This window comes from Pelobates fuscus, chromosome 11, assembly GCF_036172605.1.
Source record: "Pelobates fuscus isolate aPelFus1 chromosome 11, aPelFus1.pri, whole genome shotgun sequence".
Lineage (NCBI taxonomy): Eukaryota > Metazoa > Chordata > Amphibia > Anura > Pelobatidae > Pelobates > Pelobates fuscus.
In genome coordinates, this window is record NC_086327.1 from 12,703,373 (window position 1) to 12,728,613 (window position 25,241).

General features: G+C 38.4%; 1 protein-coding gene across 1 annotated transcript in view; it reads right to left on the minus strand.

Annotated features, from left to right (window-relative positions):
* EPHA8 (EPH receptor A8) overlaps positions 1 to 25,241 on the minus strand; it is a 145,203-nt gene that overhangs the window by 60,803 nt on the left and 59,159 nt on the right. The window contains exon 3 of the mRNA XM_063436984.1: positions 5,271 to 5,934. Within this exon, the coding sequence (XP_063293054.1) occupies positions 5,271 to 5,934 (664 nt within the window). The remainder of the gene's footprint in view (positions 1 to 5,270; positions 5,935 to 25,241) is intronic.

Sequence of the window (25,241 nt, forward strand, 5' to 3'; positions counted from 1 at the left end):
TCAACTCCTCATAGGATGAGTGGTCAATGACTGTACTCAACTCCTCATAGGGATGAGTGGCCAATGACTCTATACTTGACTCCCAGTAGGGATAGGTGTGATCAAAATGTAATTTTCTTTCCTTTTTTTAGTTTTTCACTGAATTTACAAATGATTATTAGGTAGTTACATAAGTTATATGAAAATATGTATCTCTTGCTGCTGTATCAAAGAGACATTTCCTCTTCCCTCAAAATAGTAGAAATGTCGTGGACACCCCTTCAAGATCTATCAAGATGGAAGAACAATGACCCTAAATCCACAGTCATGATATCAATAAGTAGATGAATAGAAAAATGGACAAACATGGTCATCCATACATTTCATTCTCATCACTAACTGTGGCCTTGCCTCCTGATTGGCTGGGGAGCTTGCTGATGCTGAATATGCATACAGACTGCTCAGCTGTGTGCATACTCAGGGCAAAATAGGACACATCTATAAAAATTAAAATCTGCTTTTCTGTGTCCTGACAGCAAAAGCATTTTAAGTTTTGCTTCCAATGAAGATGCAAAAATAGCAGTTAATTAATTTTAATGACTCTTAATACATGACATATAAATGAACACAGAATATTGTTGTTACATACATCTGGGTCTATGGTAATTAATACTCTTTATGAGTAGGACCTAAAACCACTTAGCTCAATTTGTCATTTCTATGAACTACGTTAATACCAGGGGGACTCCTGGGATATAGGCGTGGAGTGCTATCCGAGAATAGATCTGTCATCTAGCTGACATCATTATTTGTCACATTACTTCATATTGCATTGATCCCTTCGTATTTCAAGGAGAAATTTGCATACATTGAATGGGAAGTCCTCATTATACTGCAACGATTGTCTGGTCTAACTTAGAGAGGTCTGCTTATACTGAATGGGGAGATCATATGTAGGGATATTATATGTGCATTACATGGGCAGACCTCATTATATTACATGGAGGGATCTCATTATATTACATGGGCAGAGCTCATTATACTACATGGAGGGATCTCATTATATTACATGGGCAGAGCTCATTATATTACATGGAGGGATCTCATTATATTACATGGGCAGACCTCATTATATTACATGGAGGGATTTAATTATATTACATGGGCAGACCTCATTATATTACATGGAGGGATCTCATTATATTACATGGGCAGACCTTATTATATTACATGGAGGGATCTCATTATATTACATGGGCAGACCTCATTATATTACATGGAGGGATCTCATTATATTACATGGAGGGATTTAATTATATTACATGGGCAGACCTCATTATATTACATGGAGTGATCTCATTATATTACATGGGCAGACCTCATTATATTACATGGAGGGATCTCATTATATTACATGGGCAGACCTCATTATATTACATGGAGGGATCTCATTATATTACATGGGCAGACCTCATTATATTACATGGAGGGATCTCATTATATTACATGGGCAGACCTCATTATATTACATGGAGGGATCTCATTATATTACATGGGCAGACCTCATTATATTACATGGACAGACCTCATTATATTACATGGAGGGATCTAATTATATTACATGGAGGGATCTAATTATATTACATGGAGGGATCTCATTATATTACATGGAAGGATCTAATTATATTACATGCAGGGATCTCATTATATTACATGGACAGACATCATTATATTACATGGGCAGACCTCATTATATTACATGGAGGGATCTCATTATATTACATGGGCAGACCTCATTATATTACATGGAGGGATCTCATTATATTACATGGGCAGACCTCATTATATTACATGGACAGACCTCATTATATTACATGGAGGGATCTAATTATATTACATGGAGGGATCTAATTATATGACATGGAGGGATCTCATTATATTACATGGAAGGATCTAATTATATTACATGCAGGGATCTCATTATATTACATGGACAGACATCATTATATTACATGGACAGATCTCATTACATTACATGGACAGACCTCATTATATTACATGGAGAGATCTCATTACATTACATGGACAGACCTCATTATATTACATGAACAGACCTCGCTATATTAGATGCCGGGAACTCATTATATTACCTGGACAGACCTCATTATATTACATGAACAGACCTCACTATATTAGATGCCGGGAACTCATTATATTACCTGGACAGACCTCATTATATTACATGAACAGACCTCACTATATTAGATGCCGGGAACTCATTATATTACATAGGCAGACCTCATTTGATTACATGGAGGGTTGTTATTTTATTACATGGAGGGATCTCATTATATTACATGGGCAGACCTCATTATATTATGTGAAGGGTTCTAATTATATTATGTCTCTTTATATTAAATGAAGATGTCTGCTCAGTGCTCTTGTTCCATGGGTAGATCTCTTTTTTCTTATTTTTAGAGGTCTGTTTAACTGCAAAGAGATTATATTAAAAACAGTTTGTTAATGATGCCGATTGGGTGGGTTATTTATGTAAAAAGTGGGATTCAAACAAAACGTTACTAAATAACAGCAACATTAATCCAGTTAACATTAATCCACTGATTGTCACAAATGTGCATTATTTTACATGTATTTTCTGGGTAAAGAAACAAAAAAAAAAAAGTTAGAGTTAGGTCACTATGTAATTACATTAAATTGTTAAAATCTCCACTCACTGTAAAAACATCTCGTAAAGTACAAAAGTACAATTCTATAAGCGTTACCGAACGTACATCTTTCTGACCTAACGCCAACCCTGCCTACATTCAAGTCACTTTGTACAATGCACTCTCGAAGAGAGAAAGAAGGTGGACATGATGGCCTTTATGGGACGACTTACATAGACATTACATAGACATTCCAAATGTCAATAAATACATTGCACCGTGGTATCCTGCTTAATTATTCCAAATCAGCCAAAGGTAATAATTTTACTAAACTGACTTCATGGCTTCCTACAAGACATAAATCGTTTAATCTGTCCAGAGAGGCCGCATTCACGCTTGACTCTGCAACACCAGTTTACTTTTCAAGTCATTTTATTTTTGTTACAATGAAACCTTGTATCCAGGGTTTGCAATGATTGAGCTGTGACAACGAATTCAGGAAGCATGAGGAGGAGTCTTCAAGAGCTTTTTTTGGGGATCAAACTAGAGATATTGTTGGCAACCTTCACAATCTTTCTGGCTCTTAATATTAGGTTAACACAAATTAAAGGGTTTATAAAGTCAAAGGAGTGCTGCACACAAGTAAGTTTACATAGGAGCTTTGTGGAGGGGGGTCCGCAGCCCACTGGGAACAACAAGAAGTAGAGTTCCACAGGTGTCACAATGTAGGGTGAAGAAAAAAAATAAAATTAACTGGAGATTGAAAACAACAAAAAAAGATACAACGTTTCGGCCAAGAGGCCCACATGACTAAGGCAACTAGGCTGAAATGTTGTATCTTTTTTTGTCTTTTGTGATCTCCATTAAATACATTTTTGCTTTCACCCTACATTGTGACACCTGTGAAACTTTACAACGTAAAGGGTAAAGCCCTCATATAAAGATAAAAGTATGAATGAGATAGAATACGATTAAAGGGTTCCTCCAAGGACCAAGATGACTTCAGTGATTTGAAGTGGTTATGGTGCCTGGAGTCTGTATGTACATCGTTGTGCTACAAACTGCTGCACATAAAAAATGTATCCCCTCTGCTGCCAAAGGAGTAACTCTACTTTCAGCCACATCATAGGGGCATTATTAGCCATTATTAGCCAGCTCAGAGCAAGCCCAGGCTCATGATAATTCTGTGCAAATTTGGAATCTGAGGCCAACACAGCATGCTTACATAGAAACATAGAAACATTGAATGTGACGGCAGATAAGAACCAATCGTCCCATCTAGTCTGTCCAATTTACTAAACACTTTCATTAGCCCCTGGCCTTATCTCATAGCTAGGATAGCCTTATGCCTATCCCACGCATGCTTAGACTCCTTTACTGTGTTAACCTCTACCACTTCAGCTGGAAGGCTATTCCATGCATTCACTACCATCTCAGCAAAGTAATACTTCCTGATATTATTTTTAACCCCTTAAGGACCAAACTTCTGGAATAAAAGGGAATCATGACATGTCACACATATCATGTGTCCTTAAGGGGTTAAACCTTTGCCCCTCTAATTTAATTTAAATACTGGTATAAGCCAAGAGCGGCATGGTCCCTCCTCTGTGTCATCCCTGTCCTCCCCTCACCCTGCCTTTTGGTTTGGGCTGAAGGGAGAACTTGTCCTTGGAATTAAATCGAGGTGAGTTTTAGCTTTATTTATTTCTTTATTTCTTTATTTTTTAATTGGTGGACAGGCCAGCCGAGCAACGGTTACTATATTTTTTTCAAACACTGTTTTTGGGTTGGATTATCCTTTTAAACAGAAATACAGCATCCTTTCTCTTAGGAATATACACCTCCATCGCACATATAGAAAGAGATATATCCAATATCATTCTGAATTGCAGGAAGAAAATGGAGATAAAGAAGATAGAAGATGCCCAATGCAGAAGATACAATGATCTCTTTTCCACGGGTTAACTCACCATTTGACCTTTGATTTATGGAATAGATAGAATGGAATAGTTTAATCTGATTCTAGTGAACACCTACTTCCTATATAACACTGAGATTGATGTGAATATTAATAAAAGGGTTTCTGATACATAGGTGACAGATTAATATCCAGCCAGAGCAATTGCTATACCCTTTCACATTAATTCCATCCTGTATTGATATTTCCATTTAAACCCAACATGGGCCTGATTACTCATTGTGTTCACTCTTGGTGTAGGTGAAAATTATACATATTAGTTAGAAGACTGTTAACAGCTTCAATAATTCAATCACATGGGAAGCTTTGTATTATATTCACCAATATTTTTTTTCAGGTTAGATTTTTCCATTAGTATTAGATGTTTGTGGTATCTCGTTCTGATTTTGTTTTGGTACAGTCATTACCATCACCTCTTGAAATTCCCATCCTGTAACAAGACTCGTGTGATGTATATGCAATGTATTTTTTGGAGATACAATATTTTTTAAAGGTTGCATATTTCTCACACATAATTATTTATTATATATATATATATATATATATATATATATATATATATATATATATATATATATATATATATAACAAAATAAAAGCATCATGACCGCTTGGCCAAAATTGGAGATAATTATATGTTAACTTACCTACACACGAATCACTTCGCTCTTCGAACCCAGCGCTACAGACACATTTCCCAATAGGAACAAGCCATTCTCCTTCTGCACTGCAGTACATTTTGGGGGTGTCTCTCTCTTCTGAGTGGCCCACACACTCCCCTCGTACCTCCACCAAAGATGATGAGTCTGCTCCTGTTACCGCTTCGGGAAATGCAGCCAGATTTCTCACCATTGATGGGCATTTCTTATAATACACCCGGACAGATACAATGGCAATGCATGCCCCAATGTCTTGGAAGGCCAAGTAAAAGCCTCGTTTGTTCAAAGGTCCCACATCACGGACCTCTGTGTTCAATTTCAGTCTCCGGACACCGAGATCCACACTGGTGAAACTCTCATCGGCCGCAATAGTGTCGATTTTTAGAAACTGACTTTCCCGTGTGCTTGTGCCAAGATCCCGGTCACTTTCAAAGTAATAGAGGTTAAAAGTCTCCTTACAAGTGCCTAACACTCCTGGCATACTGTTGCAATCTCGTAGGGTAAACTTAATCTCGACATAAACCCTCCGGGCACCATCTCTTTGCACCCAATTGGTTCTCAACCAATTGTTCTGATTTGCTGTCATCACGTTACAGACTTGGTATGTGTGGATTGGGCTGAAGAATTCATCCATTTCATTGATTGAGTCCCACTGCACAGAAATGGGGATAGACAGAGTCAATTAAGGAAGCTATTAGTTTAACATGTTAAAATGCATTAAAATGTTTTTTTTAGCACAATGGTTTCTGGGACTCTCCTCTATAACACATTAGAACGTGATAATAACTTCCATTCAGTAGGATCCACAATTCCATAAATTTGAATCTCCTGTCAGTAAAAAGCAATGTTTGTAGCTGACACTGAATGTATAATAGCTTTTCCAGTCATTCAAACTATATGGATGTATTAAAATAATATTACCGGCACGGGTGTCTTTACAAGTCCATTAATAATAAAATAGAATACATTTCTTAATATAAATCCGTATGGAACAAAGAAGACAGATCTAAACTTTTATCTCTTAAGAGCCATCTAATATCCCTACAAAGGAAGTACTATATTTACAAGAAAATGAAAATATTTTCTGTCCGTCTGTCTATCTATCTATCTATCTATCTATCTATCTCTCATCTTTCTCTCTGCTTCTCTCTATTACAAAAGAAAATGTTCTGGAAACATGAAATAATTAATGAACAATCTATGGAAAATGTAAAAAGCAGCGTCTACCACAATGACTATTAAAATTGGCGGTCCCAATTTTAAAATGTTGCCTGTGTCTCTGTGTAGATGGATATAGATAGGAGAGACAGATAGACAGCCAGACAAATAGGGAGATAGACAGCCAGACAAATAGGGAGATAGACAGCCAGATAGACAAAGAGATAGATAGATACAGGGCCGGCCTTAGGGGTGTGCGAGCTGTGCGGCCGCACAGGGCGCCATGGTGCAGGGGGCGCCCTGCGGCCGCATAGCTCACACGGCATGTCTGTTAGCCGCAATGCTAACAAGACATTTGCCTTGGGCGGCATTTTCCAGGGGGCGGCAAAAAAAGCCGCCCCCAAATGCCCAAGGCAAATGTCTTGTTAGCCTTGCCGCTAACAGACATGCCTGGCTGCTGGGCGGTCGGGCGGCGCTGGCGGGCGGCTGGTGAGGGAGCACTTCCTCTGAGCTGTATGCTCAGCTCCCTCGCGCGCCGCAGAGTGAGGCTGGGAGCCGGAATATGACGTCATATTCTGGCTCCCAGCCTCACTCTGCAGCGCGCGAGGGAGCTGAGCATACAGCTCAGAGGAAGTGCTCCCTCGCCAGCCGCCCGCCAGCGCCGCCAGCCCAGCAGCCACAGGACCACCAGGGAGGAAGAGACCCCCCCCCCAGCATTCCCAAAGGTAAGGAGGCTGGGGGGGGGTCTAAAAAAATTTGAGCAAATGTGTTAATGTGGGTGAGTGTGTGTTTATGTTAGTGTGTGTGTATGTTAGTGTGTGTATGTTAGTGTGTGTCTGTGTCTGTTAGTGTGTGTCTGTGTCTGTTAGTGTGTGTGTGTGTGTGTGTGTGTGTATGTTAGTGTGTGTCTGTTAGTGTGTGTGTATGTTAGTGTGTGTGTGTATGTTAGTGTGTGTCTGTGTCTGTTAGTGTGTGTGTGTGTATGTTAGTGTGTGTCTGTTAGTGTGTGTGTGTGTGTGTATGTTAGTGTGTGTCTGTGTCTGTTAGTGTGTGTCTGTGTCTGTTAGTGTGTGTCTGTGTATGTTAGTGTGTGTCTGTGTCTGTGTCTGTTAGTGTGTGTCTGTGTCTGTTAGTGTGTGTCTGTGTCTGTTAGTATGTGTCTGTGAGTGTGTTTGTCTGACTGTGTGTGTGTGTGGCTGTCTGCCTGTGTGTGTCTGTTTGCCTGTGTGTGTGTGACTGTCTGCGCGTATGTGTGACTGTCTGCGTATGTGTGTGTGTGACAGGGTGTGTGGGAAGGGGTAAAGAGTGGGGGAGGGGGGGACGGGAAGGGGGGCGCTGTGAAGATTTTTTGCTCAGGGCGCCCAAATGCCTAAGGCCGGCCCTGGATAGATAGATAGATAGATAGAGACAGGCAGACAGACAGGTAGATAAATAGATAGACAGACAGATAGATAGATAGACAGACAGACAGAGCGATAGATAGATAGATAGATGGATATATAGAATATGAAAAAACAAAGAAAAAAGTTACCTGCGCTCTTTCAACATCCCTATGTATTTTTAAACAAATGGAGGTTTTTAGTTACCTCCGATGGCCATGAGAGGGTATGCCCACCTGCCACGTCAACGCAGACCTCTTAGGTGGGTCCTAAATCTAGCTATTCACCTTGCTTCTTGAGCTTCTGGCAAAGATATCTCTAATGAGACAAAAGGGGTATTTTTTTTATATACATCCCTACATGATTATTAAATTAGTAAATCACAACTAAAGATGTGCCACTTGTGCCAAGTAGTGATGTCGCGAACATAAAATTTTCCGCTCACAAACGGCGAACGCGAACTTCCGCAAATGTTCGCGAATGGGCGAACCGGGCGAACCGCCATAGACTTCAACAGGCAGGGGAATTTTAAAACCCACAGGGGCTCTTTCTGGCCACAATAATGATGGAAAAGTTGTTTAAAGGGGACTAACACCTGGACTGTGGCATGCTGGAGGGGGATCCATGGCAAAACTCCCATGGAAAATTACATAGTTGATGTAGAGTCTGGTTTTAATCCATAAAGGGCATAAATCACCTAACATTCCTAAATTGTTTGGAATAACGTGCTTTAAAACATCAGGTATGATGTTGTATCGATCAGGTAGTGTAAGGGTTATGCCCGCTTCACAGTGACAGACCAAACTCCCCGTTTAACGCACCGCAAACAACCGCAAACAGTCCATTTGCACAACCGCAAACTCCCCATTTGCACAAGGTTGGATACCAAGCTAGCTATACCAAGTCTCTTCCTCCACCCAGCCACGTACAACACCAAGGGACCCCGAAAGGTGACAACAAGCCCCCTGTTTTTTTTTTTTTTTAAATGTACACTACTGTTACACCAGATATGAGTTGCACTGGTGTAACACTGTGCCCTAGCAGGCCCTGAAACGCACACGTGTGAAGGAAACTGACTGCTATTATTTCACAGTCAAATTTCTAGTTTTTTTTTTAATGTACACTACTGTTACACCAGATATGAGCTGCACTGGGTGTGACACTGTGCCCTGGCAGGCCCTGAAACGCACACGTGTGAAGGAAACTGACTGCTATTATTTCACAGTCAAATTTCTAGTTTTTTTTTTTTAATGTACACTACTGTTACACCAGATATGAGTGGTGGCACTGGGCAAGGGGGCAAAGTATACACTGTGAGCCTGACACACACGCTGGCAGGCAGGCAACTGCAATTAGATTACACAGAAAAATAAAAACGTTCATGTATTATGTTATTCACTAGTCACATCTCATGGGGCGACTCACTTGATTTATAACTAGTGGTGGAGCTGCTGATATAAATACACAGTTGATAACGTGCAACAGAGGCGCCTCTAGACTTTAGGCCTTAGGCGAAATTCAAACATGAGGCCCCACTAACAAAAAAGTGTCACATATACACTGATGCACTGTTTACCTGTGTATGTGCCTGAGAGTGTGTCTGACAGAGAGTATCCTTGTGTGTGAGAATGTATGTCTCTGTGAGCATGTTTGCGTTTTTGTCTGAGACTGAAGTGTGTTGTGTGTATGGCGGGTGATGGTGTGAGGGGGGCGATGGTGAGATGGAAAGGGGGTGATGGTTAGAGGGAGAGCGGGGTGATGGTGAGAGTGAGCAGGGGTGATGTGAGAAGGAAGGGGGGTTATGTGAGAAGGAGGGGGGTTGATGTGAGAGTGAGGGGGGGTTGATGTGAGTGTGAGGGGGGTGATGTGAGAGTGAGGGGGGTGATGTGATATGAGAAGGAGGGGGGTGCTGTGAGAAGGAGGGGGGTTGATGGTGAGGGTGGTGAGGGGGTGAGGCTGAGGGTGGTGAGGGGGTGAGGCTGAGTGGGGTGAGGCTGAGGGGGTGAAGCTGAGGGGGGTAGGGGGTGAGGCTGAGGGTGGTGAGGGGTGAGGCTTAGGGGGGTGGGGGGTGATGCTGAGGATGGTGAGGGGGTGATGCTGTGGGTGGTTGGGGTGGGGGTGATTCTGAGGGTGGTGAGGATAGTGAGGGGGGTTATGCTGAGGGTGCTGAGGGTTGTGATGCTGAGGGTGGTGATGGAGGGTGATGCTGAGGGTGGTGAGGGAGGGTGATGCTGAGGGTGGTGAGGCTGAGTGTGGTGGGGGTGGTGAGGCTGAGGGTGGTGGGGGTGGTAAGGCTGAGGGTGGTGTTGAGGCTGAGGGTTCTGAGGCTTAGGGTGGTGGGGGGGTGCTGAGGCTGAGGGTGGTGGGGATGCTGAGGCTGGTGGGGTGGTGAGGCTGAGGGTGGTGAGGGGGTGAGGCTGAGGGTGGTGGGGAGGGTGGGGAGGCTGAGGGTATTGGGGAGGGTGGGGAGGCTGAGAGTGGTGGGGGTGGTGAGGCTGAGGGTGGTGGGGGGTGCTGGGGCTGAGGGTGGTGGGGAGGGTGGTGAGGCTGAGGGTGGTGGGGGGTGAGGCTGAGGGTGGTGGGGGTGCTGAGGCTGAGGGTGGTGGGGAGGGTGGTGAGGCTGAGGGTAGTGGAAAGGGTGGTGAGGCTGAGGGTGGTGGGGAGGGTGGTGAGGCTGAAGGTGGTAGGGAGGCTGAGGGTGGTGAGGCTGAGGGTGGTGGGGAGGGTGGGGAGGCTGAGGGTGGTAGGGAGGCTGAGGGTGGTGGGGAGGGTGGTGAGGCTGAGGGTGATAGGGAGGGTGAGGGTGGTGGGGAGGGTGGTGAGGCTGAGGGTGGTAGGGAGGGTGATGAGGCTGAGGGTGGTGGGGAGGGTGGTGAGCCTGATGACCGAGGACCTGACACAGTCTGCCCACAGGCGGTTTAGGCGGCCGCGAGGCCCCAGCCAGCGCAAGGCCTTAGGCGGCCGCCAAAACCGCCTAATTAGAGAGCCGCCTCTGACGTGCAAGCTACACCCTAAACATGACAGCCATCTTTCACAACAATGTACTGCTATATACTCATACCCTCAGTGCAACTAGCCATGATATACGCACGTTCAGCCTAGCATGCTCAAATATAACACACTTCTGTCTTAAAAAAAAAAATGCAGCTTCAGAATTAATCTAAATTTTATGCTGTCTAGGAGGTGGTTGGGTCTGGGAGGGAGGGTCTGTTGCTGATTGGCTGGAATGTGTCTGCTGACTGTGAGGTACAGGGTCAAAGTTTACTCAATGATGACGAATAGGGGGCGGACCGAACATCACATATGTTCGCCCGTCCGTGGCGAACGTGAACACGCTATGTTCGCCAGGAACTATTCGCCAGCAAACCGTTCGGGACATCACTAGTGCCAGGTCTTTGTTTGATTATATCTCAACTGTCGGTCCCTTGTCCATAGGATTCCTAACTCTACATGAATTCTACTTTATCTACGAATACAGTCCAATAATAATGTATTCTTGATATCATCAAAAGCAGACAGGGTGGCAGACAGGGCATGGTGGAGATGAGACATACCCTCAGTACGAAGATAAAAGTGAGAGCCTATCATGGTCGAAGAATGAATATTAAAAAATAAAATAGAAGATATAAAGATTATCAGAAAATAGGAAATGACAGAAAAGAGATATGGGAAAGTTTAAAATGTTCTGGTAAAATAAATAAAAGTTCTTCTAGTCACACAATCCTAGTTTAAAGATCGAGCACTGTTACAATCTCTAAATGAAGCATTAGACGTGGGATTGGACCTGCCGTGATGGCTTTCTCATTACGGGTCTACAGGTTTCTAAGAGACCGATTCTATTTAATAGGAATCAGCATGGAGAGTGCCCAGAGAGGTCCGTGCCCTCCGAAGGCTTCATGCACAATGCGATTCCCGGGCAGCACTCTCTGCGGCTACAATACGTGTGTTTCACCACGCATGGCTGCAGCTCATTATTCAATCATTTTCAATGTGATTAAACCCTCGGTTTCTTGGAGAAACTTTCCCAGTTTGTATTGTTACAGTTAGGCATTTTAAAATGATTTTTAACCAGAATTTGAATAAAGTAATTTCTGCCAGCATCTGCATTCCAGTCTCCCGAAAAGAAATGACATGTGCTGCAAAATACGGAGCAGAAAATACATACCATATTATTTTCCATTATGGAAATGAAGGACTAATGAAATGCTATTCTAGTGACATTCAAAGCCAGTGACATTTGTATGTCAGCGAACACAGATAAATATTTGTTTTCCTAAACTTTATTGCTAAAAGGGTAACACGTTAAGGCAAATCGTGCGGTAAAGATCACGTTTGACTAAAGGCTTATAGAATTATTATGTTATCACAAAGCAACGCAATTGTCATAGATCTGGAAATCAAATGGTAAATATGACATGTCTGTAGACTTTGTTTAGGTCAAACCACTTCGTCCAACTATAGAAATAAAAAATTGTGATGGACGAATTTTGGCCAAACGGCGGTTCGAATTTCATTAACAAAAAGATTCGGAAAACGAATTAGACAAACTGAAAGGGCATGACAATGGGCCAATCAGTGTACCGCAATATATATATACATAAGATAGTTTCATAAGATATATATGGTGTGTATATTTATCTGTGCACGGATAGATGCATTTTCCTGCCATTTGGTTCACGGATCAAGTGAGAAATAGTAATCAAAAGAACGAAAACAGAGGATAAGCAGTAATAATAAATCTGTATTTTATATATTTGCATAGTATAAATGTATTAAACATATAATTCATACACATCTAAATATAGATTTATTTTTTAGTGAGCCTCCTTTTTTCCTCTAAATGTAATCACTTCTCAATTGATCTCTGAATAAAAACATTTAGTGACTGTCCCCCTACCCATCAATCATCTTTTTTCCCATTAATCATTTCTTTTTTTGGTGCCTTGGGTGGAATTCTGAATTACGAACCAAAACGGAATGCTCGTCCATTTCATTTGGTTTGCGATTCTGATACATTTTGGCTGATCGGCACAATTGCACTTTAGAATAAAATGAATCTCCGAGTCTTCATGTCTGATAGCATTTATCTTCTTCAGTAGCAATTAGCATTTTCAATTCTGACCCTAAAAGCGGTTAACACACCTGTATTCTTTGCCAACTTGAGATGAGTTATTATTACAGCTGCGCAGTACATAGTTACATAGTTACATAGTTACATAGCTGAAAAGAGACTTGCGTCCATCAAGTTCAGTAGATCGTAAGTACGTCGATAAGGGGGCGGAGCCTGTTTTGGAAGCCGGGCGTTTCGAAAAGCAACAGCAAGTTTAGACGCTATCCGGATCAAGGAGAGAGAAAAAAAGGCACCCCACAGACGATCAGCCTGTTCTTGGCACAGGAGACATCTCCCAGACCGCGAAAACCTGTTTGTGAATAAACGGATTTACCGTTATACTCACCACCATATCTAGTAAGCAGTAACCTGCTGTACATGTTGATAGTGTTTAGTTTCACTTTTGTATTAATTGAGCAGTAATCTGCTAAACATATGTCAGCTTAGCAGTGATTTATTATTTTTCTTTTATTATTATTTTTTGCAGCCTGCTTTGTATTAATGATCATCCGTTTTTTTAACTTGTGGTAATACATTTTTCATTAGCTATTTAAGCTAATTTTACTCAGTGTGTCTAGAATTGAATAACACCTACTGATTCATGCAGATCTGTTCTATGATCCTTTTTATATATATTTTTTCCCATATATGCTGAGCTTGGATTGGGACATTAAGTAACAAGCAATATAAGTATACATTTCTTTACTTGATTGCATGTGGAAAAGGGGTTCTGTTCTTCAGTGCTAATATTGCTCCACTTCTCAACACTATAAGTTCAGTAGATGCTGTTGTTCATTCAAAGAACACTCCATGTACCATAACCACTACAGCTCACTTTAATGGTTGTGGTCCTTAGAGTGTTAACTTTAGTTTGTCTGCTGGAACAGATATGCCAGGAGTGGGGCAGGGGAGACAGAAACCGCCTAATTCTTTCTCCGCTGCTACTTGTCTGACATATTGTTAATGGGAGAAGGACTGATATAACGACAGTAGATTAATATACAAACCCTCAACCTAACATTAAATATTAACATCATGTAATACAAAACATACATCATGATTTTATAATAAAATAATGTCATCTTGTGTTTTTTTGGAGAAATTTACACACCACTCAAACTTTGATCTCAAATGTTATGATGATGACACCAGTAACAAATGGTTCACTGTTATGTATGAGAGCTTGTTTATTTATTTTAAAAACTGATTTTTTGAAGAATCTTTTTGTCTCGTCTCACATTTCTTCCTATAACAGCCCAGTGTTCCTATAGCTTTCTCGATCCTTTCTCTTGGTGAAGGCAAATGTCACAACCTTTCAGACTTTAGATTGAGAACATATAGATTTTTTTTTTGGGGGGGGGGAACAAATTCTCAAATATCAACAGCAAATTTGGCGTAGTCAGATGTGAAATATAATTAACCACAGGAATATCGTAACAAAGGAGTTATGTGTTACTATATGCTTTGGGGGAGTATTTTCTTTTTATTCCTATAACAATCAGTGCATTACATTTATAGATGGAAAAAAGGCTAAACGTTTTGTGTTACAGAAATCTGTCTTTCTCGGTGGTTAAACAAGGTATGCATCTAAATGTTGAAAAGCATAATCAATACTCCTATAAATGAAAGAAAGTAAGATATTGTATGTGCATCTAATATTAAGTGTTCTCATCATTACAATTTTCAACACATGATATCAGACCTGCTGAAGTTGGAAGAGGGGTATTTCAAAATAAATTGTCATTTGTAGCTTTGTCGCAGCCTTTGACCGAAAGGGGTTGTTTAAACTCACCTCCAATGCCCAGAGACAACCCTCTGAAACTACTAGACTTGTGAAAAAATTAGTTTGAGAAGGTAAGTCCGAACTAAATTCCTGTTGACCCACACTGAACAAATCACTCTGTTCAGAATTTACGTGTGGAGTTTTATAACATGAATTACGCTCCGCAGGTAAATACTGGACGGATCAATTTAAAGTTTTTCCCTTTTTTTCAGAAATTAAAATCTGCATTTAATGGTGATCTATGTATATTTAAATAAATAAAAATAATACATAATATACATTTGTCCATATACATAATTACATAAATAATTTCATAAATATACACGTAGACTTCAAATAAATTAATATGTATATATATTTAAATTCTACATGCATATTTATGTCATATTTTTACATAATTAAGTAATTGTATTTATTGCAATTTGGGGGACCATCCTGACAACCCAGGCCGAAAGTCCAGAGAATTTAATTTGCTAGCACTGTATTTAACCCTGTAACTTTCCAAGACACCATAAAACCTGTACATGGAGGGTACTGTTTTACTCGGTAGACTTCGCTAAACACAAATATTAGTGTTTCAAAACAGTAAAGCATATCACAGCGATGATATTGTCAGTGAAAGTGATGTTTTTTGCATTTATCACACACAAACAGCACTTTCACTGATGATGTCATTGTTGTGATATGTTTTACTGTTTTTAAACACTTATATCTGTGTTCAGTAAATTCTCCCGAGTATAACAGTACCCCTCATGTACAGGTTTTATAGTGTAAGCGTTTTTTGCCAGATTGGTTACGTTGCCTTTGAGAGCGTATGGTAGCCCAGGAATGAGAATTACCCCCATGATGGCATACCATTTGCAAAAGAAGACAACCCAAGGTATTGCAAATGGGGTATGTTCAGTCTTTTTTAGTAGCCACTTAGTCACAAACACTGGCCAAAGTTAGCGTTCATATTTGTTTTTTGCATTTTTAACACGCAAACAAATATAAATGCAAACTTTGGCCAGTGTTTGTGACTACTAAATTGGCTACTAAAGTAAACTAAACTAAGTGGCTACTAAAAAAGACTGGACATATCCCATATTGAATATATGGTTTGATGGGGGTCAATTACATTGGTCGGCTTCAAATATTTTCCAAATATGACATGGGTGCATGATGACCAGCTGTGAAAATTCCAAGTTGGAAAACTGGAATGCGCACCCTCCCAATAAGGTCTTTTAGCCCCCAGAGAACATGACACACCTATATATGGGTGGTATCACTTTACTCAGGAGATGTTGCTGAACACATATTGGGGTGTTCTTTGGCAGTAACCCTTAAAGTTCTCCGTACATGTATTCTTGAATTGCTATGTGTGTTAAAATATCACCAATTATTTTTTTTTAAATTTGGTATTGATTGGTGGTAAAATGGTTGCATGAAAAGAGTCAAAATACCACAAGTTTAATACCTTAGGTTGTCTTCTTTTAAAAAAAAAATATGTACATGTGAAGGGTTATTCAGGGATTCATGACAGATATCAGTGTTACAATGTAACTTGCGTTAATTTTTTTTTTTAAATGGATTGGAAATAGCAAAGTGTTACTTGTACTTATGGCCCTATAACTTTCCAAAATAAGCTAAGAACATGTTAATATTTGGGACAACATTTTGAAACTATTTAGCACAGGTGTTTTTTGGTGGTTGTAAATGTGTAACAGATTTTGGGCGTCAAAGTTCGAAAAAAGTTTAAAAAAAAATGTTTTCATCATAAAAACGGTATATAATGTGGGGGTACAGTAAATGAGTAAGAGGAAAATTACAGCTAAACACAAACACCGCAGAAATATAAAAAGAGTCCTGGTCCTTAGCGGTAAGAAAATTGAAAAACGGTCTGGTCACTAAGGAGTTAAAGAATGTGGATGCTCTAGGCAAATTTGGATTTTCTTATATAAATTTGTTAACCTTTCTTCATAGGTAAAATGTTCCACAACTGATTTCTAAAATGGGCCAGAATCCATTACATTAAAATACAAAAATGTTTTTGTATTTTTTAAATTTCATTTAGTTTCAGATTTAGTTTCATGTGGTTATTAGTTTTCCAATTTTGCGTGGTTATTCCAATAACCCTGTTGTTCACGTAAAAATGTTGATGATTTTTTTTCTTATCTAATGCACTTGGGTTGCATTTCATATCTGTTCTTGTGGACATGTGGTCATCATAATACCGCGAAACATGGATTAGACAAATAAGAGAAAATAGGTTTAAACCCTAAATTAATTTTGAGAGAATCTTAAGACTTTTTTTAGATTACCATAGTGTAAATGCCACTTGTTTTGGTGAGCCATAAATAGTGGTTAATATAATAACCACCTGCTAATCTCTGCTAGCTGTTAAAGTAAATTCTGGGGCCCACCAGGAGTGTAAGGTTCTTGGAAGGGTTAAAACTATTGTCACAATTTATTGTGCACAAAATAACACAACATCTGTTCCTTGTCTGTTTACCACGGACACCTCAGAGAAATTAATCAAAATTGTCAGCTGGAAAAGGCATAAAGGATTGTCATTATAGCCGAGGCTTGTGATGTGATGTCAGACCTGATCCTTGGGACTTTGTAGTCCTTAAGAGCCGTGTACTGATCTCAGAGCAAGTCGAACAGGTAGAGAGATTTATGATTGAGTTAATATCAGCATGAAGGAAAATCTGACCACATGCAAAGCAAAGGGGAAAATACCAGAAAAAAGACAGCAGGAAGCTCTGTTTTTGGCTCGATAAAACACAGCAGGCCGTAAAGAACTATTTAAAAGCAAAACAGCAAGACAAGAAAATAAACAGGATGAGTGAGCAAATGAGGAAGAATAAAGCAGAGTATAAAGGGAGCAATGAGCGATGCAACACAGCCCAGGGCTTCGACACTTTGAGAGGGAACAAAACGGCTCTCAAGAATGAATGGGGAAGCAATGAACCATTAAAAGGGGTTATGAGGGATGAACACCACGGGCAAGGAACCAGGGGAATGCTCTGAGAAGAAATGGGAAGAACACTGACACAAAGGGGTTAATATTTCAGAAAAGCTGTGCTCTCTGAACTCACAAATGTGGGGGTGTTTTGGGTAGTTTGAACTGGGGACCACAGTTGTAAACAATAACGCTAAAAAAAAAACCAGAAAGACAAGTCAGTCAAAATGCAAAGGTTCCCCAAAATTTCATTGTATTGGTTTGTGTTCTCCTTTTATACACATTTATATAGAGGAGTAATAAACTGTTTGCATCTCTTTTATCAAGATTTGTCTATATCAGAATATCTTAAAGAAAGCCCTATTCTAACACTTCTGGATAGTTTTGGGTAATGGACACAATCATCTGAGAAGCCAACGGTATTAAACAATGACTTGAGTACCGACAGATGCTATCCATAGAGGAGAACCCAATGATATTAGGCAATAAAAGGGGATATTATTTTATCCAGTAAGGAGAACCCAATGGATATTAGGAAATAAAATGGGGATACTATATTATTCAGTAAGGAGAACCCAATGATATTAGGAAATAAAAGGGGATATTATGTTATCCAGTAAGGAGAACCCAATGATATTAGGAAATAAAAGGGGATATTATGTTATCCATTTTGGAGAACCCAATGGATAGTAGGCAATAAAAGGGGATATTATATTATCCAGTAAGGAGAACCCAATGATAAAAGGAAATAAAAGGGGATATTATATTATGCAGTAAGGAGAACCCAATGATATAAGGAAATACAAGGGTATATTATGTTATCCAGTAAGGAGAACCCAATGATATTAGGCAATAAAAGGGGATATTATATTATCCAGTAAGGAGAACCCAATGATATAAGGAAATACAAGGGGATATTATGTTATCCAGTAAGGAGAACCCAATGATATAAGGAAATACAAGGGGATATTATGTTATCCAGTAAGGAGAACCCAATGATATTAGGAAATAAAAGGGGATATTATGTTATCCAGTAAGGAGAACCCAATGATATTAGACAGTAAATTTCAAAGCTTGAAATTAAATAATTAATTAAAAGACTATTTCTGTATACACTATTTGACCTTGATGGTGGTATATATATATTATATTATATTATATTATTATATTATTATATTATATATTATTAATGCCAGTTTCCCACACAAGCAGCTAGATGTTGCTTTATATAAAGTTAAATTCCTTGAATAACGTATTAGTTTCCAGAATCGTTGCCTCACAGCTCCCTTGTAATTGGGGATCCGATTTATCCCACCCTATGCAGACACTATGAATTATAGAAGTAATTACCAAATGTTATTACTAAACGTCCTATACTCAAACATCGCCGCAGGACGTCAGATTTTCAGAGTGATTAATCAGCGCCTAACCTATAACTGAATCCTCGTTATAAACATAACCTCAATATCCGCCCAAATGCCTTGTTTTCTAAATAGAATGGATAAAGATGAAATAATATCTGAGCAGCAGGTATATATGCTAAGCCTATAAACATAGACTGCTGCCGCGCGTTCTCATCGCCTCGTGTTCCCCTTAGCTTGTGGAATGGAGTAAATGTCTGCTAAGCCTGACGTTCCCAATGCATTACTGATAGAAATCTATTTTCATTAAGGGATATGTTGAGTGTGAAGGGGGTTGTCGGTGGACGACGTCTTAAATAACACTGCACAGATTTGCACATGCAGAGCCAACAGAAATATCAAGACGAAAATCTGCGCAATCCGTTTAATACATTAATTGCCACCCCTGGAGCTAGGGGTGCCTATTAACATTTTATCTCACATAAAAAAAAAAAAATCTTATCTGTTAAAAATAATGAATTGTAAAAAAGAAGTAAAGTTATTTTGCTGGTATTTATTAAGTAGGCCAAGGATATTTGGAATGAAGAGATGACATTACCGTATTGTACTTTGGCAAAGTATGCAGTAAAACGACTTGAAGCTTCTAATTTGCATGAAGTCAGTATAAAAATTGTGGCTTAATTACAAAGCCCAACATAGGAGATTTTATTGGGAACAACTGACGAGGATAATTTTGGATAGTTAGAAAACTAGAGTTGATTTTAATGTATTTTTAGTGCTAAAAAAAAAAAAAAAATATAGGTAGATTTATAAAAGCACATCTTCGTGTCCTTAATAAAAAAGTCTTAATAAATAAAAATTGTCTAGTTTACAGCTCTATACAGGTAACGGCATGCATTTTTTATGCAAAGATTTATTCTGGAGCAAAGTTAGAAAAGGTTTCCATGGCGACTGTTACACTTTTTTAGAACTATGAAGCAATTATGAATTCTGGAGTTTCCTTATATTTATATTTTATTTAAATTTGAAATGTACTTTTATGTACATCATTTTGAAGCAAATTTCGAAAAAGTCGAGTGATCGGCAGAAACATTCCACTGTCTCCGTGACAACTGCTCCAGATTTTTCAACGGTGCATTACTTTGTACATCAATTATTTTTTATGTTACCCCATAGAAACAGAGTTATTCAGTAAATTGTGAATTGTCAGGTATTCAAATTAAAACAACAATGAATATCAAGTTTAGGTCAAAATAGTTGAATTGTGTTTGCAAAGCCAGCCACGGTTTTAATTTGGATATAAGAGGGTAACATTTTAAATTTACTTGCGATAAACTTCAGCCATAAATGTGAGTGAACGATGGGCTATTCTGTCTATTGAAGTTTTAGAGAATCTAGTAATTCGAACTTGGTCAAATTGTTCGTTCTAAAAAATGTGAAATTTCAAAACTTTATTTGATAAACTTTCAGCCGAAGAAACAATTAAATAATACATCTTGTGTATAGTTACTCTGTCCACAGACATCTAGTTTAACGAATGTCATTTTATAATTTTTATTAAGTCTTTTGTTATTTTATCAAGTTAGCTTCTGCTGTTAGAATGTAAAACAATTTTGGATTTTTTTTTTATTCTGTTATCTGAGAATAAATTGTTGAGAGTCTCTTTCTCTGGAACTTGATATTTTATCTACAGCTGTCAAACATGGTCCCAAAAAAAAGAGAAAAAGGAAGAGAGAATTAAAGCTTTTTCTGTCTGAAAAGCACAGCACGCTTCTATCTTCTAAACGCCTGTATTTTTAGCTCGGGAATTTAGAATGTGATTGAGTGTTGTTTACGTATAAAAGTTATTTATGCCGTTAGATGATTAAGATCCATTTAAAGGGGAATAGTCACTCCCCAGAATTTTTAATATTTTTTATACATTTTACATTATAGGGTTTATTGACTAAAGTGAGATATTGCATTTAATTTAAAGTGAATTTCACATATAATTATTTTTTTTATTATTTTATTATTATTAGCAAATTCCATAGCGCTGTACACTGTACATGTCTCTGAGAAATTAGAATTAAATGTAGTAAGCCGGACTGATGTTTGTATCTCTATTCTGAAATTGAAGGGCCTTCATCTTGGTCCATGATAATTATATTTAGAAGTGCTTTTATTTTTGCTTGTCACTCACCAGAGAGAGAGAGAGAGAGAGAGCATATGGAGAGGGGGAGACACAGAAGCAATGCTTCTATTTCTTCACCTATATTGTGCACTGTGTGCCCTGGCTGTGCATAGACTGGTCTGTTATTGTGATGTAACTTTATAAATCTTTCATTTACATTTTTACACGAGACGATAAACAAAAAAAGTTATAACTGATTTTTAAAAAAAAAAATCTTTTATTGAATTTTGCAATTTCAAAAACAACGACAGTTGTCTATTTAAACCTGAAAAAAAATGTTTACAGTAAACGTAAATTAAAAAAAATATTTTTCAACAGTTTAATTTGACCATGAAAGCAAAGGCTGAATATTTATGTAAGCAGAGCATACTTTTATGTTTTTCTTGACGAATGGACCAGTCATTAAGAGGCACTTACTTCTTAACCAATGAGTTAATTTTAGTGGTGAATATTTTAACGTGTTATATAGCCTGTTTTTAGTAGAATTGTTGTCCAACAGTGAATGCTTTTAGATTGTATCGAAATTGCTTCGTGTTACAAAGAAAGTTGCTTCATTGCAGCACCAATAACAGGGTCAGCATGTTAAATGACTTTGATGGGCTTAAAACCAAGGGGTATCTATGGTAAGAAAGCTTTAAATGTCTTTGTGTTATGGGAACAAGTATTTATGGGGTACTTACCTTAATCGCCATCATTTTCAGCCAGGCAAAAACTCAATCTTAAATTCCTTTGTCCCTCCATAGAGATCACCTTCTACAGCATGGCGTTACATAGTCACATAGTTACATAGGCTGAAAAGAGACATGTGCCCATCAAATTCAAAATCCCAGTTTGCAGCACTTCCGATTTTGCAACAAACTAGGGAGTCTGAATTGCAGACAAATAATATAGAGGAGTTTAATGAAATCGAATATTATAATTTCAGTTCGTTAAAAAAAAATAAAAAAAAAATAGGAAGCTTATTTGCCATACTTTATTTTTCCGTACTATATCTAAAGCTCCTAAATTTTCTTTAGGGTGTAAGCTCTAAGTTAGAGCTAGTTTCAGCTTCTCAGCCTCGTAATGTTATACCCAGGATTTATATAGGGATGATGTATTTCTGATAAGGCTTATAAAGAGCATGATATCAGTAGTTTATACCACTATGTTAAAATAGAATAAGAGGAATAGATGGATATTCTGTAAGGATTTAAGAGGCTTCCTCTAATTTGTTCCTGTGTTAGTATTGTATTTTTCTTTTTTTCCTCTCCCTTGGAGGTTTATACTCCTTGAGACTATGATCTCTCGGTAGAAATAGAAACATAAGATAAGGTAAACTCCTCTCATTCGAAACTCAACACCTGCACGTGGTTGTACTCTGTTTTTAAGTTGTTCAGAGGATTAGCCTAGGGAGATACAAGGGTATCTGTATGGGAATTTGGTATGATTGGATTTGGAATGGATGGATGTTTGGAATAGCTGGCGGGTTTTCTGAGGAGCACTGGAATAAAGGAAAAGGGGGCAAGGAAGCGGGAAAAGTTGAGCACTTTGGGGATAGGTATCGTACTCAATGAAGATTAAAATAGTATCAATTAATACCAAGGGACTAAATTCTCCCCAGAAAAGAGCCTATCTCTATGATGTATTGAATAAGGAAGGGATAAATATCTGCTTTGCACAAGAGACGCACTGGGATTGTCAGGGCACTTCTTTTTGGAGGTATAAAAAATTACCAATAGTTTATGTAGCAGCTTTAAGGGATGAGAAGAAAAAAGTAGTAGCCATAAGAATATCGAAGGAATTACAATTCGAATATATTTTTCACGAGGCAGACAGTAATGGAAGATACATAATATTGGTTTGTAAAGTAAATGAAAAATTGCATACTCTTGTAAACTACTACGCTCCCAATGATTTCCCAGTGAAATTTATGAATTCCTTAATGGGAAAAGTAGATAGATTCTCCAAAGGAGTCTTAATAATTAGGGGTGACAGGAATTGCACTGCAGATGCCAATCTGGATAAAAAACTAATGAAGGGGAATAAGATAATAAAACTAAAGGGTACGCAAAAAAACGAACTAGATGTATGATAAAGAATAATCTCTATGATTTGTGGAGAATGCAGCATCCACTGGAAAGAGATTAAACTTTTTTTTCTTTAGTAGACATCTATCATATTCAAGGATAGATTTTTTTTCATGAAGTTTGATTGTCTGAAATGTTGTACTTCCTCCTCTATTCGTAATATAAGCTGGTCTGGCCATGCCCCGGTCTACTGTGAACTGAAGAACAACCTGCAATTCAGTGGTAGAGCAGAGTGGAAAATAAATGATTAAAATTTATGTTCTGCAGAAGAAAAGCAAAAATAAGTAGATGAGATCCAACAATTTCTAAGTTTCAATGATAATAGGGAGGTCTCGGACCCAACTCTATGGAACACTTTAAAATGTAGTATAAGGGGGTATTTAATTAAAAATGATGTAACACTATGGAAAATAAAAGGGAAACCTCTCGCAGATTGATATATAAATTTAGTTAATTTAGAAAGACAAAATAAATCAACTCCTAATAAGACTTTAAAAGAACAAATAAACAAAGTCCAAAAGGAAATAAAAAGCAGACTGGATGATAGATTAGAGAAAGCTATTTTTAATTCCAAACATAAATGGTATTATAGTAATAACAAATGAAATAATTACTAACAAATTAAAACAGGAACTAGAAAGATCTAGGATTTAACGATAGTCTGGTAGTCAACAATAAAATCTTATTGGACCCCTCACAAATAGCTGAGGCATTTAGGGATTTTTATAGATCCCTTTATAATACAAACAGTAAAGAAATTTCCAAAACATTGTCAAAAATTTCTTATGGAGGTTAAACTTGCCAGGAATCTCAGAAGAGAAACAAGAGATGTTAAACCAACCCTTTACTATAGGAGAGTTGAAAAAAGTAATATCGGGATTGAAAGCTGGGAACTCTCCGGGTCCCGATGGATTTACAGCTCTGTTCTATAAGATAGCATACCCCGTGATTTCCCCGCTGCTAATCAGAATGTTCAATTATTTTGGGGAAAAGGGGGACATACCTCAAGAGATGCTCCAAACCTCTATTTGCCTAATTCCAAAAGTGGGGAAAGATCCATGCTTAATAACAAACTACAGGCCCATTTCACTTATAAATATATATGTGAAATTATTTTTTTTAAAAATGGCGGACAGAGATAAAACAGTAATGCCAGATTTAGTACATCCCGACCAAGCTGGGTTTATTCCAGGTAGGTCAGGGGAGGATAATACCCGGAAATTAATAGATCTGATTTCAGAGATCCAACAAAAGCCCATGCCAACAGCCTTCTTCTCGATTGGGTCAATTGGGCCTTTTTATTTGAGACATTAGATACTTTTGGGAACAATGGTTTATTTAAGAAGAGCTCTATGGCACTTTACAGTAACCTGAGCTCCAAAGTAACTGGTCCATTTTAAATTTCTTCTTTTTTTAGTATCCAAAACGGTACATGGCAGGGCTGCCCTTTATCTCCTCTGCTATATGCTTTATCTATTGAACCTTTAGCAGCGATGATAAGATCAGCAGAGGAGATAAAGGGCATCAAAGTAAATAAACAAAAGTTTAAAGTAACACTCTATGCAGATGACATTCTACTCACACTGATCACTCCCAAGATTTCTATTCCGGCAGCAATTTCAGTTATTAATGAATTTGCACATTACTCGAATTGTAAGTGGAATCTATCTAAGACACACATTTTTAAATTAATCTCTAGGTTAAAAAAAATAATTATTAATAATCAGGAAATAGTACTAACCTCAACAATGAGGAAATGGAAAAGGGATATCAAATTCTAAAACTCAATAGAAAATTGGAAGGAAGGTCTGGAACTGGTTAAAAAAAGGTACACTCTATTAATTTGCAGGAAGTATATCTAAAGCTGATAAACCGTTGTTACCTTGATCCTCTAAGCATTAGCAAGTTTAAAAAATCTACTCCAGATTTCTGCTGGAGATGTTTTCAGGCGCAGGGTTCAATATACCATATTTGGTGGTCCTGCG